Source organism: Aythya fuligula, chromosome Z, assembly GCF_009819795.1.
Source record: "Aythya fuligula isolate bAytFul2 chromosome Z, bAytFul2.pri, whole genome shotgun sequence".
In the NCBI taxonomy this organism is placed as follows: domain Eukaryota; kingdom Metazoa; phylum Chordata; class Aves; order Anseriformes; family Anatidae; genus Aythya; species Aythya fuligula.
The window spans coordinates 17953692-17970962 of NC_045593.1; the positions used below are offsets into that span (position 1 = coordinate 17953692).

General features: G+C 39.7%; 2 protein-coding genes across 2 annotated transcripts in view; both read left to right on the forward strand.

Moving 5' to 3' along the window:
• Positions 1-1889: 1889 nt before the first annotated feature.
• The window catches only part of ITGA1 (integrin subunit alpha 1), a 78191-nt gene continuing 62809 nt past the window's right edge, over positions 1890-17271 (forward strand). The window contains exon 1 of the mRNA XM_032206115.1: positions 1890-2084. Within this exon, the coding sequence (XP_032062006.1) occupies positions 1919-2084 (166 nt within the window). The 5' untranslated portion in view covers positions 1890-1918. The remainder of the gene's footprint in view (positions 2085-17271) is intronic.
• PELO (pelota mRNA surveillance and ribosome rescue factor) lies at positions 7537-10358 on the forward strand. Its single transcript, XM_032206116.1, has 2 exons — positions 7537-8506; positions 9580-10358. Exons 1-2 carry the CDS (start codon positions 7781-7783, stop codon positions 10009-10011), a joined length of 1158 nt encoding a protein of 385 aa, XP_032062007.1. The 5' UTR covers positions 7537-7780; the 3' UTR covers positions 10012-10358.

Consider the following 17271-nt stretch of genomic DNA (forward strand, 5'->3'; position numbering starts at 1 on the left):
GTGTCTTCCTTTTTGACCTTGCCTAATGCAAGATGTGTAGGAGACCATGACAACTCCACCAAATAATAATGATAAGAAGAAAGCTGGAATAAATTAGGAATAACTTTATATCAGGAACATTTGTTTTTAATGTCAAGAAGTCTGACTCTCCACCTTGAGGTACATTCCCCACATACATACCAAATATTATGTATAGTTAGCTCAGACATGTTTGAAATGGTTATTTTAATCCATGTATAAGTTTTACTCTCCCTGTTTTGTCCTCTAGAGTGTTTAAGTACATCACAAACAGAAACCCTTCAAGGTGATTTGAAAGCAAGCTCATCTCCTCCATTACACTAGTTGAAATATAGTGATACAAAGGGAATACAAAGATTTGTTTCCAAAATACCAATACAGGAAGTTATTGCCTTCTTTGAAACTGCAGTAAAATTCACAGAAATAATACCACTCACACATTTTTTTTGTTTGTTTGTTTTTTGTTTGTTTGTTTGTTTTGAATGCCATTTTTTCCAACTGGAAAAATGTGTCTAGTCTCTTAAATTGAGAACAACAGAGCTAAGATCCCCATTTAGCAAAAGTTACACATGTGCTTAATTTCATCAACTTAAAAAGTCCCACTGTGGTAATGAAATATATTTTATAACGTGTAAAGGCAAGCATATGCATAAATTATTGTTGAAAGAGGACCTTTGCTCTTAAACCCAGCTTTGAAATTGTGCACTGTTTTCTAAAATCTGCATTTCCACAGACCTACAAGTAAAAGTACACTCAATGTGTTCTCATAAAATATAAGATAGAAGTTGGAAGACATCTTTAACTATTGTAGTGATGATTAACAGCTGTAGTTTATTAGCCACAGAGGAACTTAGAAAACTTCCACAAACTTCCACTTATTCCCACATTCTTCACTCCAATTCAAAGAAAATAAGTGTTATTTCTAGTAGCACCAAGATCCCCAAATCCTTAGAGTGTTTTTTTTGTTTGTTTGTTTTTTGTTTTGTTTTGTTTTTTGTTTTTAATGGAAGGACCTTAGCTCCTCCTGTTCTATGAGCAACAAAATGATTTTTCAGCAGGTCTCAAGATGGGAACTCAGACTATTGAAGGTATATGTCGCTTCACCTGAGCATCATTCTGGGTATTTATAACAATAATAAAGTCCTGCAAGCTGGTCGTTTACCGAGTGTTTAATGAACTCTGAAAACCCTTACCCACAGGCTGGAACCTGGCTGATTATTACCTTTGCGTTTTATTAGTTAAGTCATTCAGGGGGCATGGTGGGGGAAGATTCCTTGCAAAAATGTTCGGAAGATGTGGGCAAAGGCTGTTGCCCGGTATTTCCTCTCCGCAACGTGCAGGGGGGACTGGAAGACTTGGGAAAGTCGTTCTCTGCCTGAAGGGTTGGTTACTGCACCTTCACAGCCGCAGAGAACGGGGAGAGAGTGGCTGGCTTCCTCCTACAAGCAAACTACCAGCCGTAGAGTGCATTTTTAAGAGGTGATGTAAGAGAATCAAACTCGGCTAGCCAAACACAACCCCTACCTCAACGATGTTTTTCTCCTGCTGAGAAGGGGGACAGAGCACGCCCAGCTCTCTCCTGCCCTACCGGGAGGGGAGCTGGCCGGCGGGAGAAATTTACTAATTAATTACGAGCGGGCAGATGCCCCTTTAAGGTCTGCTCCGCTCTCCGGAGGCTGCAGCCGGAGGCTTAGAGGGTGGGGACAGGTTTGGCTTTATTTGTACATCTTAGCATGGGGCGAGCTCCATGCGGGGGGTTTCCAAGGCTCGGAGGTCTTGGGGGGTGGGTGAGTGGGAGGAAGGCGGCGCGCGTGGGGGGGGGGGGAGGAGAGGCGAAATTCCTCTTGATGCGAAGAAAAAAAAAAAAAAAACGTAGAAAGGCCGAATAACAAAACAGGAAATGCCTGACTCGGCTGCGAGGCGGGCGGGAGGCGCGGAGCGCCCGGCTCCCTCCACTCGCCCCGCAGGCAGCGCCGGCGGCCGGACCGCTCCCGTCGCCCCCGCCCCAGCCCCGGGCTCCCGGCCCCCGGCTCCAGGCATGGCCGCCTCCTGCTGGATGCTGACAGGTGAGGAAAGCACCCCCGGCTCCCGTCTGGAGAAGCCAGGTCCCGAAAGCGGTTCTCCCTCCCTCCCTCCCTCCGGGAGGGGAGTGAAACTTTTGGGGGCTGGCGGCCCCGGGGACCGCGTGTCCCCCTCCCCGGTTCCCCGGCACCCCCCTGCCCTACAGCTCTCCTGTCGGATCGTGGGGGAGCTCTTTGGTGTTTGTCCGGCAGCTTCCATCCCTGAAAACTGTCCTAACCCCGCGGGGTGTTGGGGTTGTACTGCTAGAGGAGGATGAATGGGTGAGAAGTACTGTAACTGGCGCTGCCGTGGGGAAAAGAGGTGTACCTTGCAACGCTTTTTTAATTAGGACAGCTCTTCCTCCTTATTTCAGATGTTCTGAGTGGTAAAAGGGGAAGTAAGGAAACGGTTAACTACCCGGCTAACTTCTGAAACATGAGTTCATCCGGAGTTAGAATATGTAATACTGCCTTTTAGGGTTTCATTTGTTGTTAGAAGTTTATTTTCTTTTTAATAAAACAAATAGGACAAGTACCATTCCCCCGCCCACGGCAAGTCAGTGTGTAGTAACGCTTTGGATCTGAAACCAGGGGAATCCAAAGAGTGGGAAAGAGGTTAAGGCAACGCTGGGATTCACATATTTGCAAGCTTTGACACTGAGCTTCCGCAGCAGCTCTTGAGCTAGCAACTAGCAGACAGTGAACCTGAGTCAGTGCAGAGGAAGAAATCAATTTCATAAGAATCATTAGAATGCAGGCAACTGCAAGTGGGGAAAAGGCAAGACAAGGGTTTTTTTCCTCTCCACTTTGCTTATTGTGCAAACACAGCATGAGCATGTGAAAATCTGAATGTAGTATTTGGTGTGTCATATCTAGCCCTTGTTCATAGATGTCTTTATTGCTTTTATTAGAGAACAATGTTCTCCAAAATATGTTTGTGTTGCTTTACATAGGGTACTCTGCAAAGTGGCAACAATTTGGTGTGCCACAAGTTCTTTTTCAGGCTTGCAAAGTTGTCACTGGTAATACCAGCAGATAATTTACCACAAAGAAAAAAGAAAATAAAAGCTTATTGTCAGGTAGGAACACATCTCAAGGGTTGGTCCTGTCCAAATCTGTCAGAAGCTTACTCGTGTAAATATACGAGTAAAAAAAAAGTTGGTGTGAAAGAGAACATGCTTAAAAATAAAAAGAGGCACTACAGATATCAAGAACAGGATTCAAATTGTCTCACATAAATACGAGAAAGTCATATATAAATAGGCCAATATCATAAAGATATGGACAAGTAAATTTAGAATTACAGTGGAATAAGAATAAATACAAATTAATAACATGCTTCTCTTTCTTAGGAAAAAGAAATCAAATATCGTAGCAGTCAAAACCAAACTAGAATAAAGGAAGTGCATAGAGGTGTATGTTTCAGTATCTATACGTGTTTTTGTTTTTTTTTTTTAATTCAGCTTGGTATTGGTGAGGCTTCTGAGAATCCAGAGGTAAAGGAAGTCTGTGACAAATGCAAACAAATGGGCAAGAGTGCACAGAGAAGCAACAAGCCTGATAGTTGAGGAAATGCAAGCAATGAAGAAAGACTGAAGAAATCAGGCGTGCTTATTTAGGACAGAGATGTGTGAAGTGTTGGGTGTTTCAAATATACATTTTTACTATTACCTGAGAACATTTTTCCAAATGTCAATGTTTTATGAGAGTACGCACTCTATAAACCAACATATACCATATAGAAAGTTTAATATAAAGCACTTAATGAATGTCCAAGGAAGGACAAGGGAAAATCAAGGTAACTCACTGGACAAAAAATGTAAGGAATGTTCAAAAGAACTTTCTTACTCATCAGGTAATGAATCACTAGAACAGACTACTTTAAAAAACTACCTATTCACCTTCACTAGAAGACTTGATGAATTTGAGTAATCACGGTTAGGGATGTTTAAAAGGTTTTTTTCACCTTTGGCTTCAGTGTAAGTGGTTTGACTAGGGATCTGCTGAAGCTTCCTCCAGTCCTACTCAAAAGAAGAGGAAGGAAGAAATCTAGCCAGAGGGGCTCCACTATTTTTTAACACTTCTTGAACTATATTTTTACGCTTAGCTTGCTCCTTCCTGGAATTCTTTCTTTCCTTGTTGGTGATGATCATGTCATTTCTATTAAGTACTCATCTTTATTATAGAAAATAGCAATAAATCATGAAGACAGAACTTTAGAACTTCCTTTTTCATAGAAAAGGAAGCTGTTTCTGTCCAGAGCCTGCATAAGTATGTAGTGAGAGGAAAGAATGGAAACGTAGATTTGTTCTCTACCTTTATCTCTGTCTGCTCTTGCAACAGTGACATCCAAAATGTCTCATCAGAGTTCCCCCTATTTCAGATTTTTTCCCACTTTTTTTGTTATCTAGGACTCTAATGTGTTTGCATGGTTCCAGCTATAACGGGTGGGGGGAGGAGGATGTTCCAGTTGCTAAAAACATCACCTCGCCTTACCCAAAAAACAACCCTTCTTCATAAAGCAGCTGATCAAGACTTGATGTATGTCTGTATCATGTTTTTCAAAACAATAACCTTACAAAAAAAACAGCATGGCTCTAAAACCTCTGTGAATACCTGCTATTGCCATTCTTGTCCTGTACCATGCTTAGAAAGTTCTGAAAATGGGTGATGAATTCCTGCAATTATTAGCATCTCATTTTTAAGTGATAAATTGCGTGAATTCTCAGATTCTTCACCTAGTCTTAGTTTTTTACCAAGACTGGAACATACAATCTCATTCAAAACTTTTATGCTGAAGTTACAAATATTTTCTTGTTTTGACTCTACCAAGGTCAAGTTCACATCTCTCTGACATTAACAAAGTTAGTATGAACTTACAAACATAGTTATATGATTCTTAAGTTTTTTGAGATGTCATTTTTCTACTGCTCACTCTCTGACATTTGAACAAACAACAATACCCACAGGTCACTTATTTTACTAGAGCAGGCAAAGCACCATCATCTAGTAAATGTTTTCCTTTATAAGGTGACAATGTTTTCGCTAATTGTGAATTACACCTTCTTGCTAATTGTGAATAACATAAGTCTACTATTGCCACTAAATATTTGTGGATATTGCTTTTGTTCATAAGTGTATAAAGTCTCATCATTATTTTTTTTGAGAAAAGACTTAAGTGAATCTCAAAATGTCTCTACAAAACAATTTAATATGTCGAGTGGCAACCCTTGGATTTTTGCATATTGTCTTTTTTTTTTGTTGTTGTTAATGCAGCAACTGTGTTTATGCTTAGCAGCAGGTCACCTCCCTGAATGAGCTAAACACTTATTTTCTATTAGTACTGGAAGCCAACTTTTAACCTTTAAGTGAAATACTTAGTATCATATATATACATATATATATTGATATATACATATCAATACATAGTATCTGCAAGGATGTGAGGCTGCTTATTAAAATTAGACTGGCACCAACAACTGGAGAAAAGTTTATAAACAACATCAAAAGAAGAAAAATATTAATGGGGAATGCACTATAGGTAGTTATATTTAAAGAATGGCATAAGGTCTACCACCACAATTCCGTAATCACAAAGAAGGTAGACAAGAAAACTCACCTTGAAGGCACCATGCAGTATCTACAGAGACAAGTAAAAGGAACTCCTAAGGGAAACCTAAATACACTCTTTCTACATCAGCCACAAAATGTTAATACAAATTTATTAGTACGCACAAGCCCAAATTAAACAAATAATTATGCGTGTGCTTATGTTATATTCCCTTGGGTGGTCCAGTTTCCTTCTGTGAAACTATTCATGCTAACTGAGTTAAGCATGTGTACTCACAGGAAGAAAGTCTGAGGTCTCACAAATAAATCCTCTTATGTAATATCTGATAAAATTGTTTTTACATCAGTATCAAGATTAGAAACACTGAATGCATGTTACTGGGCCAAATCTGAGTTCAGTGTCCTGTTTCAGCCACTGGCCAGTGCTAGATACTTGAGATAAATTTATATTATTTACATAAATTACATTGTAATGGGAGATAGGGGATGATTTTTTGCTCGCTCTAGTCTTGTATCTCATTAAATTGATTAATCATTAAGTCCAAAGCCTTTCAATTTTTTTCTTAAAAAAAAAAAAAAAAAGAAAGAAACTTCCTGTTAATAAACTCATATTTGCCACCTTCTCATCTGTAAGAGGATGATCTTTTGCTTCTCCAGTTATGACTGACCATATATACATCATCAAGTTTCAAAACTTACTTTATCTGTTCCAGTTGCCTGGAATCACTTATCATGACATATTAATTTGTCAACTTTCTCAGGTATTTTCATTCTTCCCAATCTGTATTCATACAGACATTCTTCCCAATTTTTATTCACACAAATATTCTTCTATTTTCCATTATTTTTCCATCATTCTTTCTAAATTTGCACCATTCTTTCTAAAGCAGTGTTCAGTACCACACACAATTTCAAAATAAGCAGCATCATGGCATTATCGCTTTTATGTCAGTTGGTAGTCTGTTGAATTTGTCTGTGCTGCACATTGAGTTGTCTAGTTGTCAGGTCCCTTTTCTGTGTAAGGATCATTGAACTAATCCACGTAATCTTGATAGTTTACTGGGTTTCTTACTTACGTGTCAACATCAGATTTCATATGAAACATGCCGCCTCTGATGCTTCTCTCAGACTATCTTATTCTGATTGAAACCACCAGAAGGTTCAGAATGCAGCTCAAGTTTTCATACCTGTTCAAGTGTAACTGAAGTTAGAATGTGTGGAAAGATAGCATAAGCTTTACTCAAACCTCTAAGCTGTATCTCTTTTTTCTAAGAGCAATGTCGAAACAAGTTTGTGTTCTGGTGTTGCCTTGGGCTGATTTTCATAGCACGGTGTAAATGCTGTCTCCCCATCCTTTTATGCGTCAACAGGTGACAACACTGCCTGTCCTCTGTGAGTTTTAAGTGTGGCTTTTTTAAGTGCCAAGTACACTTACCACTGCGAGGAAACCGGCCATCTACTTAGCTGTACTTCCCTCACCTCCCTCATCTGTACCCACGACCTTCCGCACCCCACACAGCCACAACGATTTCGTTGTTGACACTGTTGTGGTTTTTCAGCCTCCTGAGCGCGATGCACCGCGATAGAGGCGCTTGAATCGTACTTTGTAAAGACCCAGAGAGGGAAAGTACCGCCGGAGGTGGGGGGTGGGGGTACGATCTGTCTAGCGAGAGGCGACAGTGACCGCCGCGCACCCCGCCCGCCCCTCAGCCCTCAGGGCGCCCACTCACCGCCTCCCCGTTGCCCACCCATCCCCCTGCGCGCATGCGCCATCTCTGCGGGTATTGCCGGCGGGGGACAGCGTTGCGCATGCGCGTCGGGCGGGCGGACGGCGGCCGTCCTGCCGGCGCCATTTAGGACGGCGCCGGCGCTCGTAGGTGGTGTTTGCGCATGCGCAGCGGGTGAGGTGAGGCGAGGGGCCGGGGCCGGGGGACCGGTGTCGCCGGGGTAGGCCTCCAGGGACCCGCTGCGGGCCTCCGGCCGCCCGGGGAAGGCTTCCAGGCACCGGGTGGGCCTCCAGCCGCCCGCCGTGGGCCTCCAGCCGCCCGGCAGCCCGCAGGTCCCGGCGTCATCCCGTCTTGGTCCGCCGCCGCGGCTGCAGGGAAGCCTCGTGTGCCGTTGGCGCCGTCAGGATGAAGCTGGTGAGGAAGGACCTGGAGAAGGACAACGCGGGGCAGGTGACGCTGATCCCCGAGGAGCCCGAGGACATGTGGCACACCTACAACCTGCTGCAGGTGGGTGACAGCCTGCGGGCCTCCACCATCCGCAAGGTGCAGACCGAGTCGGCCACGGGCAGCGTGGGCAGCAACCGGATCCGCACCACCCTCACCCTCTGCGTGGAGGCCATCGACTTCGACTCGCAGGCCTGCCAGCTGCGGGTCAAGGGCACCAACATCCAGGAGAACGAGTATGTCAAGATGGGGGCCTACCACACCATCGAGCTGGAGCCCAACCGGCAGTTCACGCTGGCAAAGAAGCAGTGGGACAGTGTGGTGCTGGAGCGCATTGAGCAGGCCTGCGACCCGGCCTGGAGCGCGGACGTGGCAGCCGTCGTCATGCAGGAGGGACTGGCACACGTCTGCCTGGTCACCCCCAGTATGACCCTCACCCGCGCGAAGGTGGAGGTGAACATCCCGCGCAAGCGGAAAGGGAACTGCAGTCAGCACGACCGGGCCCTGGAGAGGTTTTACGAACAGGTGGTGCAGGCCATCCAGCGGCACATCAACTTCGAGGTGGTGAAGTGTGTACTGGTGGCCAGCCCAGGCTTCGTGCGGGAGCAGTTTTGTGACTATATGTTCCAGCAGGCAGTCAAGACTGACAACAAGCTTCTGCTGGAGAACAGGTCCAAGTTCCTACAGGTAAGGAGCTATATTGTCTCTCAAATACATACAAAGTGGTTTAAGAACTGTATGTGGTAACAGAAGAGATTTAAAAGGATGATGGGGAAATAATTCACTTAGTAGAGAAAAATAACTTTGTCAGAACGATTCTTCAGAACAAATTATTCTCATGCTTCCCAAATATATATACAAAGGGAGTTATCCAAGAAGTAGGCATGTTTCTTTCCTAGGATTCCTTAAAGTGAAGTAGATAAAATATTAAATATTTTAATCTACCAATAAAAATGCATTTTATCTTTAACTGAACATTAAATGTAAGTTGAAAAACAGTTTAACTGTTTTAGTCTGCCATACTGTGTAACATCATGTTTAATAACAGCTTTCTCTCTTTTTAAAGAGAAAAAGAAGTATCTGGATGTGGTATAGGTTAGATAATGTTGCTCTTAGTTTTGTAATAAATAGATAATATTATAGTCTGAATAATCTTTTCATCCCTCATTGGTTGATTGCTTTTTTTTTTTTTTTTTTAACCTTACACTGAATTTAGAGCAGACATGTAAAATGGGGGTACTGTGCTTAATCATCACAAAACCTAGGACTCTGAAATTGCACAAAGAAGTAGCCTTTTGCATTTATAGAAAAATGATGATATGGGTGAAAGGTTTTAATGTACTTCATAGTTTTACAACCATAGAAATACGCAGTTATGCAAGACTTGGTGCTTTCGCAAGATTGAAGAATCTTAAGAGGGATTCTTCTTCTTGAATGCTTTGAAATGAAGATGCTTACATTTCTCAGTGGTTTCAGGTGCTCCTACCTAGTGTACTGCCTACAGCATCCTTCATATTTAAGGCAGTCTTTGAAGAAGAGAATCATCTTTACTATACATAAAATGTAGTTTAAGGCATTTGTGTTAGGCTTTTGTTTGCAGGAGAGAAGTTCTTGCAAGAAAAGAGTCATGTAGGTTTCAAGGAAGAGACAAATCAATTATTAGCAAGATAAACGTGTGTAGTGGAAGCTGTTTGTGATTGGTTAATCAAGAAAACAGTGTTTTATTCAAGAATACTATCTTTGACTTTGTTTTTTTCTAGGTGCACTCATCGTCAGGACATAAGTACGCACTGAAGGAGGCCCTTTGTGACCCAGCTGTAACTAGCCGTCTCTCTGACACTAAGGCAGCGGGTGAAGTCAAAGCCTTAGATGACTTCTATAAAATGCTGCAGCATGAGCCTGACCGGGCTTTTTACGGTTTGAAACATGTAGAGAAGGCCAATGAAGCCATGGCCATTGATACCTTGTTGATCAGTGATGAGCTTTTCCGGCACCAGGATGTGGCTACGCGTGCCCGGTATGTTAAATTGGTAGATAGTGTACGGGACAACATGGGCACGGTGCGCATTTTCTCCAGCCTTCATGTGTCTGGCGAGCAGCTTGGCCAGCTGACAGGGGTGGCAGCCATCCTGCGATTCCCTGTTGCTGAGCTCTCTGACCAGGAAGATGAATCTAGCTCTGAAGAGGATTGATAACAGTGTTTTCATTCCACAGTTTATTTCTAGGTCATCTTGAAATGACATTAAATGCTCTCCCATCTGAAATCATGCGTGCAAACATACCATGACATTTAATTTAAATTTTTAATAGTATTTCTTATAATTAATAGCTCTGCTCACCACACTAATGGATAACTGCTTTATGGTAATGGTTATGGGTATGCTGTGGGTTGGAGCTGTTTTGCAAGTTAAGCTGCGGGCTTCCAGCAGTACAAGAAACTGTGTTCCAAAAGCTGCTCATTCTGCGTGTTAAGGCAGACTGGAAGCTTAATGTTTTGGAATGTGTATGAAAAGATAATAAACTAAGAGGGAGAAAATTATGTCAGACTCTCTTTATTTCTGTTCAAATATTCTAATATTCTAATATTCAAATATTCTGTTTCAAATGCTTGAAAGCAGTATTATGAATACAAACTTCTTAATGCACAAGTTAGCAAAACTATAATTGGTCTTCTTAGGAGCTCACTTGCCACATTTTAGTGTCAACCCCACCACTCTATACCCTTCTTCATATCTGTTAGATGTTTCTTAAAGTGTATGAATCCAACTGGTTAATATTTCGGTGAAAAATCTGAACCAATCTTCTACAAACCAGACGATTCAAACTAATGATTTCCTCCTTAATGTGATAGTAGATGCACAGCATATTGTGGTGCTCAGTGTATCCATTTCAGTCATCTCTTTGAATGCCCTTGGGAAATTGTTCTGAGGGCTGACAAGGTATTGGTATGCTATCAATGATGATGTTCATGGCATATGAATTGGCATGGAGGTTAAGTAGCCGGTTCTGTGAAGCCATATGAATGTACAATTAAGAGTCACAAAATCAGGTCCCTAGCTTCCATTAGGAATCTTTTGACAACAACTACTACAAATAACTTCATAATATGTTATTTGTCTACCTGTTGCCCATTTCAAAACATAATACAGAAGTAAAGATTACAAATTTACAAATAGAACTTGGCTTAAGACAATGACAACTCTAAAAAATCAAAATTACTTTTCAAATTGTTTATTTGATCTTTTGAAAGTGCTGAGAGCCACAGTAAGTTTTATTTCTTCCCGGGACAAAAAGTTTTATGCTGAGGAAGTACAAACTCCTTTTAGACTCTGATGTGGATGAATATGTGGGAATGAACCTAGGGAATTGTTTGTTCAATCTTAGCTAATGTGTGATGATGCAGGTTGTGGGTGTAAATAAGCATTCCTTGTTAAAATGTGGCAGAGGAGAATGGAACAGGAGAGACCGGCAAAAAACATTTAGGAAAAACACTGAAGTTCTGTGGGTTGGTGTTTTGATTTTTACACTGCAGTAAAAATTGGAGAGTAAAACTTAAAACAGTTTTGCGTCAAATAATTTTACCTAAAAAATTGAATGGTGCTCTCTTTAACACTGATGTGTGCCAGCTCTGTGAATTTGATATTATCCATTGCTAAGTTGTATCAACTGAAACATCAGCCTAAACTCCTTGATTAGGAAGTCATTTTGAGTTAAAAGCTCTCTCCTGTCTTCCCTGCAGAAGAACAGGTATTCTAAAGAATGCATGAACAGCACTCACACTATAGCTGTATTTGAATAATACTGTGATTTTTCTCTTGAAGACAAGCCCATTATGAGAGTTGTTTACAGTCAGTTTGTACAGATCAGCAATGTTATTTGAGCTTTATGGTTTTGTCTTGAATGATGTTGAGTGCCACACATCCTCAAATGGTCATGTAGGCTCTTCCATTAGGTAGGACTTTCAAAATAAAAAACTTTTTCTTTTAAAAATCTACCTATTTTGATTTTATACACTACCAGCTTTGAAGCACCCTGATTCTTGCAACACACAAAATTAAATGTAAAGAATACATGTGGTATGTAGAAGAACATAGTCTTCAGTAAATATTATTTATATTGTTTATTTCTAAATAAAGTCAATAACTTCTCTTTTTAAGAAAATCTTTTATATTATTTCCCTGCTTATGTTACTGCCAATTTGTTGCAATTGTACACTAATGCTACTTACCGTCTGATTAGTAGTACACCAGGAAATTCTACGTTTAATTTTCAGTGAACTTTAAAAGACAAACCACACTGTTCTGAGACTGTGGTTTGCTACATTTTAGACCAAATTGAATCCAGTTAATTCTATTTAAAAAGAAATTGCGAAGGGTTTTTGCTGTGTACTGTAAAAAGGTTACAATGATAATTACTTTATTTGTGCCTGTGCTATGGTAGTGTATCAATGACAAAAGGGGCAACCATTTTGCTACTTACTTGTTTTTTCTTACCAGCAAGCATCTGGTAAGAAACTATATTCACAGTGATTCTTTGAATTACTTACAGTTAGAATTCTACACAGACTTTACAAATTATGAATGTTTTTCTTTTTTTAGCTACTGCTGTCATTGCATTAAGCCCCTGAGAGAAATATACAGCTAGTTGCCCCAAGTGTGGAAGGGTGGGATTTTTTATTTTTTTTGGTAAGCATTTTATAGTAAAATAAATATACATTCATTCTGTAGACAAATGCATCCTGTTTCAGGAAACAGCTTAAGGGCTTAGTTTTGAAAGCAGGCTATATTCAGTAGTGCAGATGCTTGACCTGGCAAAGTTCCAGGAATGTCAGTGTCTTTTAAAATTAAAAGAATTGTGAGTAGCGGAAAAATTGGTATCAGCAAAATATATTTGTTTGACAAACACCTTAAGTTCTATGTATAGATAATACATACATGAAAGATGCATAGTACCTGCAGTTAAGATGAGTAAGTGTTAAAGCTATGGGAAAATTATTTTCATGTATTTCCTTTTGAACTAGAAATAAAAAATGAAACATGAAATAAAACCAGTCAACAATATGTAAATTTTTCCCTTATACCATAAAGGATTTAGTAATTTCAAACACTATCTGTTTTATTTTGATAATATTCTGACATAATTTTGTGAATTAGTAGCATGGTTTATCTTCCAGTTTTTCTGTTTTCAAAATAAATGATTATACGCTGCAGGACTTCAAAATAGTTGCTGTGTTTGGTGGGAAGAAAGCTTTAAAAAGTATCATGAAATTGGCTTGAGCCTGTTCCCTGGAGCAGCTTAGAATATCCAAATAAATTCATTGATTTAGGTCATAGAGCATCTGTTGCAAACTCATACTTCGGAGTAAACCCTAGTTAGTTATGTCCGCTTTGGCATTAACGTCCAGTTACTATGTCAGGCTTGGGGGGAGGGAGGAGGTTATAGGATAAAGTTTGCTACAAAACAGAGCTTGCTACCATAAAGAGACCAAAATAATCCCACTAGTTAAAAAGCAAAATAATAAAAGACAAATCTTCACTGAAATTGTACACCATTTAGAAGTATTTGACACAGGGAAGTCTTTATTTCATTTCTTCTTTCTGTTTTCACCATTGTACACACTGTGTTTGAGCTAAATATTGGTAGTAAATGTGACCGGTATAACAACAGTCCTGTAGCTCTTCAGCTGAATTTGAGATGCAACTTGTGTGATATTTTTAAAGGAAAAGATGCTGTGGGATGTCTTAAGTAATTTTCATAATTTGCTACTGTTTTTATGAAGGCTGAGTAGCTGTGAACATAAAATCTTTCTTAGTTTAACTTCTCAGCCACTGACATTGGTTTGTCTTTCTCTGTAAAAGCATATTGTAGCTGCTTTCTCTGACTTATTTAGTGTTTGAGCTTCTCTAATTTCTTTCTGAAAGCTGGATCATCCGTCCAGAAGATGTCAGTTTTGTAAAGGCAAGGCAGAAATAAAAGATAGAATCATATGCATGTGATTTTTTTTTTTTAAGTCACACTGATCACTTTATTTGGGATATTCTTACCTGGTTTTAAAGAAAGGAAACCTGTTTATAAATGCAATGGATGTCTAGTTTTACAGGAGAAACAAGTTCTAAAAAGGTTTGTGCTGTTTTGTCTGATGCCGCATTTGTGCAGTACATAATCTATTTCTTCTAATGATGAGCTAGGAAAGCAGTTTTAAAAATGTGAAACTGCAATTAGGAATCGTTTATAACTTGGAATTCCTTCAAGGTATATTAATAATGTGGAAAAAGAAAGTGAAGGATTAACTTCAGAAACCTACTTTTTCAATATGACAAAACTTCTGGCTTGATTTTTTTTTTCTTATGTTTTTTTTTTTTTTTTCTCTTTTGTTTTAAGATACAGTTAAAAGGTTTATTTCGTAAGGAAGCTTTCAAAATGCAGAGTGAGGTGTGTAACTTAGGTGGCTGAGACTGATGACAGTTTCTTCTCCAAACAAATTGTGCTAATGTGGGGAAATACATAGCTCAGGGTAGCATTCTCTCATTTCTCAGTTCCTGTTAAATGCCTACAAGTTGTTATAAAGTGACTGAATTACAACTTTCAGTGTTGCTGGGCCTTACAGTTTTTCTATTTGATTTGATTTTGCAGATGGTAGAAGTAAATAGAAACACAGTAGTTGATTTTGCAGTGTGTTTGGTTCTATTGCAATGGCCACAACCTGTATTTAGAGACTGCTGTGTTCAGGTTTTGTGTAGGAAAATATTTTGCAAATTTATTATACTGCTACTTTAGAGCTAAGGAAATGCCTAACCTGTTGGGTCTTGTGGTTTTTGTTACAGTTCTTAATTCAGTCTCTGACATGGGTCAAGCCTGGACTTTTTCAGCCCTGGGAAGAATAAACATTGGCTGTGTAGCTTCTTGTGACAGTTGCCCAAAGAATTGCTTAATAAGCTTGATGCTCATTCCTGCCACATATTTTTATGCTTGACTCATATAGGGCATTGACTTTGATTTGAGGATAACTACTTGCATGATACAGAACACGAAAAAGTGTCCCAAGTGTAACAACTAAACTGTAGTGCATATTCTCTGTAAGCTTCTGAACTTGAGTGTATTAGAAATGCAGTATAGCTTTTCTGTCAAAAACACTGTCTTAACATGTCATAGTCTAAAATGTAGTGTGAGGAAAAGATCTCTGAAACCACAGTTGTTTCGTTTTCTGAAAATCCTTCTTCCTCTTGTCCTACTTGGGGACTGTACAAGAAACAGCAGGGCTGATACTGGAGCAGTGTTTGCTTCCAAGTCAGTGCCTTCTGGGAAATGCAACGTGCAGAAGCAGCTTTCAAACACTGCCAGCTTTTGATAGATTATGCTGTATCAATCTCTAATTTATTGCCCTGTGTTTGGGAAATGGTATGTTCACAGCTCATGTAATTACTGTCATACTGTTCTAATAATTACTGACTGTCAAACTACGATCCTCTGGCAAAATAGCTGTTCCATTAGACAATGTTAATTGGTTGAAACTAGTCATCCTTTTTAGGAATGTACATACCAGGGTCAATCAGAAGTATTATCTCTGGTCTAAAATGTAATTTATAATCAAAACCACCCCTAGAATAGTGAAGAAAGTCTTGGGGGTCAAAGAGGACTGAATGCATGAAGCTTAAGACCCTTTTCGAATGTATTGTTAGTACTCGGCTAAAGGTGCTTCCTTTTCTAAAAGTTATCTTTGATAAGTACCATTTGACGTTTTCTAAGTATTCCACACTGACCCAGGTGCAAAACCTCTTGGCAATAGGAGACATTTTTTAGGTTTCTTACCTGAGTGGGATAGGAAAGTGATTTAAAGCTGGGCCTGTGTCTACAAAACACACTGCAACCACAGTCTTCATGTTTCAGAAAATAGTCCTGAAGAGGGTCCAGTGTTTTCAAAAAAGACATTGGATCTGGTGGCAGTCAAGCAAATCTCACTTCTGAAGACAAGCAGATAATTCCCTGTCCAGCTTCAATACATATTCTTAGCTAAAAGCATTTGTCCTAAGACTTTGTATTGAAAGTACTTCAAAAGAAGGAATTGAAACATCAAACATATGTGAAAGTAGGTAGCTGTGTGTGTGCGTGTAAAAATGTGGTATCCTCAAACCGTAGTGTCTTCATGATTTAAAAGAAAAAAAGCAGCTAACAACTGTTATCTTGTAGTTGCATGTGGTTGCTGAAGCAATGACTTGAGAACACAAGCTTAATCTTCATCTTTATTTTCAGACCTCAACATTTCTTTACAGTTGGAGGAGATTGGTAGCATATGCTACATCTAGGATGTCTGATGGCTGATTATCAAATGCTCATGAGCGTTTCATTCAAAGGCTTCTGGAGTTCTGAAACCTGCAGGTACCTTTTCCTTTGACCTGCAGCATTCAGACTGGTGACTTCAAATGTTTAACACTGGTATAATCATTTTGGTTTAGGTGTAAGAGAAATTTATTTGTTTATTGTTTATTATTTATCTTTATTGTAAAGTTGCCCTAAGACCACTTCCACTCTCTTTGGTAAATTCTTTTATTCCATATAATTTATTCCTCTCCCAAGTGGAAACTGGTGTACTGCTATAGGTAAGGTAAGAGGAGCTTAAGTAGACCTTTTTGTTTGTTTGTTTGTTTGTTTGTTTAATACGTTGCTGGGAAAATATCAGCTGTCTGCCAGAATGGCCAAACTGGGGGCAGCAGCTGTCCTCACTCTGAGCTGGTACCTCAGGAAAATGGTGTTAGGAGGCAGGAAAGGAGCAGCTGCTTAACAAGTGAGTGTTTCCAAGTTCCAGACCAGTGAGGAAGGATGAAAAGTTACATTTTGACAGAAAACATAAGATGCTGTGCTGAGCATGAGACTTCTTCCCTGAAAATAACAGCAGTGGATGTTTAGAATATCTGTAGTCCTTTCCAACTGAATTATTTTATCTTTCTTTACGATGCCAGCTAATGTGATTAAGTTTTTATCTGAGGGAGAGAAGCCTTGGACTGGAAATTACAGTATTGAGAGCTCAAGAGAATTGCTTATCCTGTCACTGCATGGTCACTGAAGTTTCTTTTGGGCTGGCTACAGAAAAGTCACACGTAGAGTCATTGATATATCTGAGAATTGTGAAAGATGGTCTTCTTTTCATTCCTGGCTATGAACATAGCCTTTTCTATCTATTTTTACAAAAGTAACATGGCTTGCTTTTGACAGACAAAGGCACTTTGTGTGCTTTCTGGTCAATTTCTAATTAGTTAATTTCTAATAAAAAAAAAATCAACAGAAGATGATTAAAATAAACCTTTCAGAGTTTTTGAGGGTGAATTATTTAGAAGAAACAGTAAGAGAAAGCCATAAAAAAATCATTTTTATTAACCATTTTTATAGTAAGTCAAGTCAGGCAAATGGCAAGATCTGATGCTTTTTCTCTTAAGTGTCAGGAATCAGTTATTAAA

Bases quoted from the DNA above. Each gene is read 5' to 3' on its own strand.
- PELO (XM_032206116.1), top strand. From the start codon at position 7,781: ATGAAGCTGGTGAGGAAGGACCTGGAGAAGGACAACGCGGGGCAGGTG. The intron at 8,507-9,579 runs GTAAGGAGCTAT...GTTTTTTTCTAG, and splicing joins ACAGGTCCAAGTTCCTACAG to GTGCACTCATCGTCAGGACA.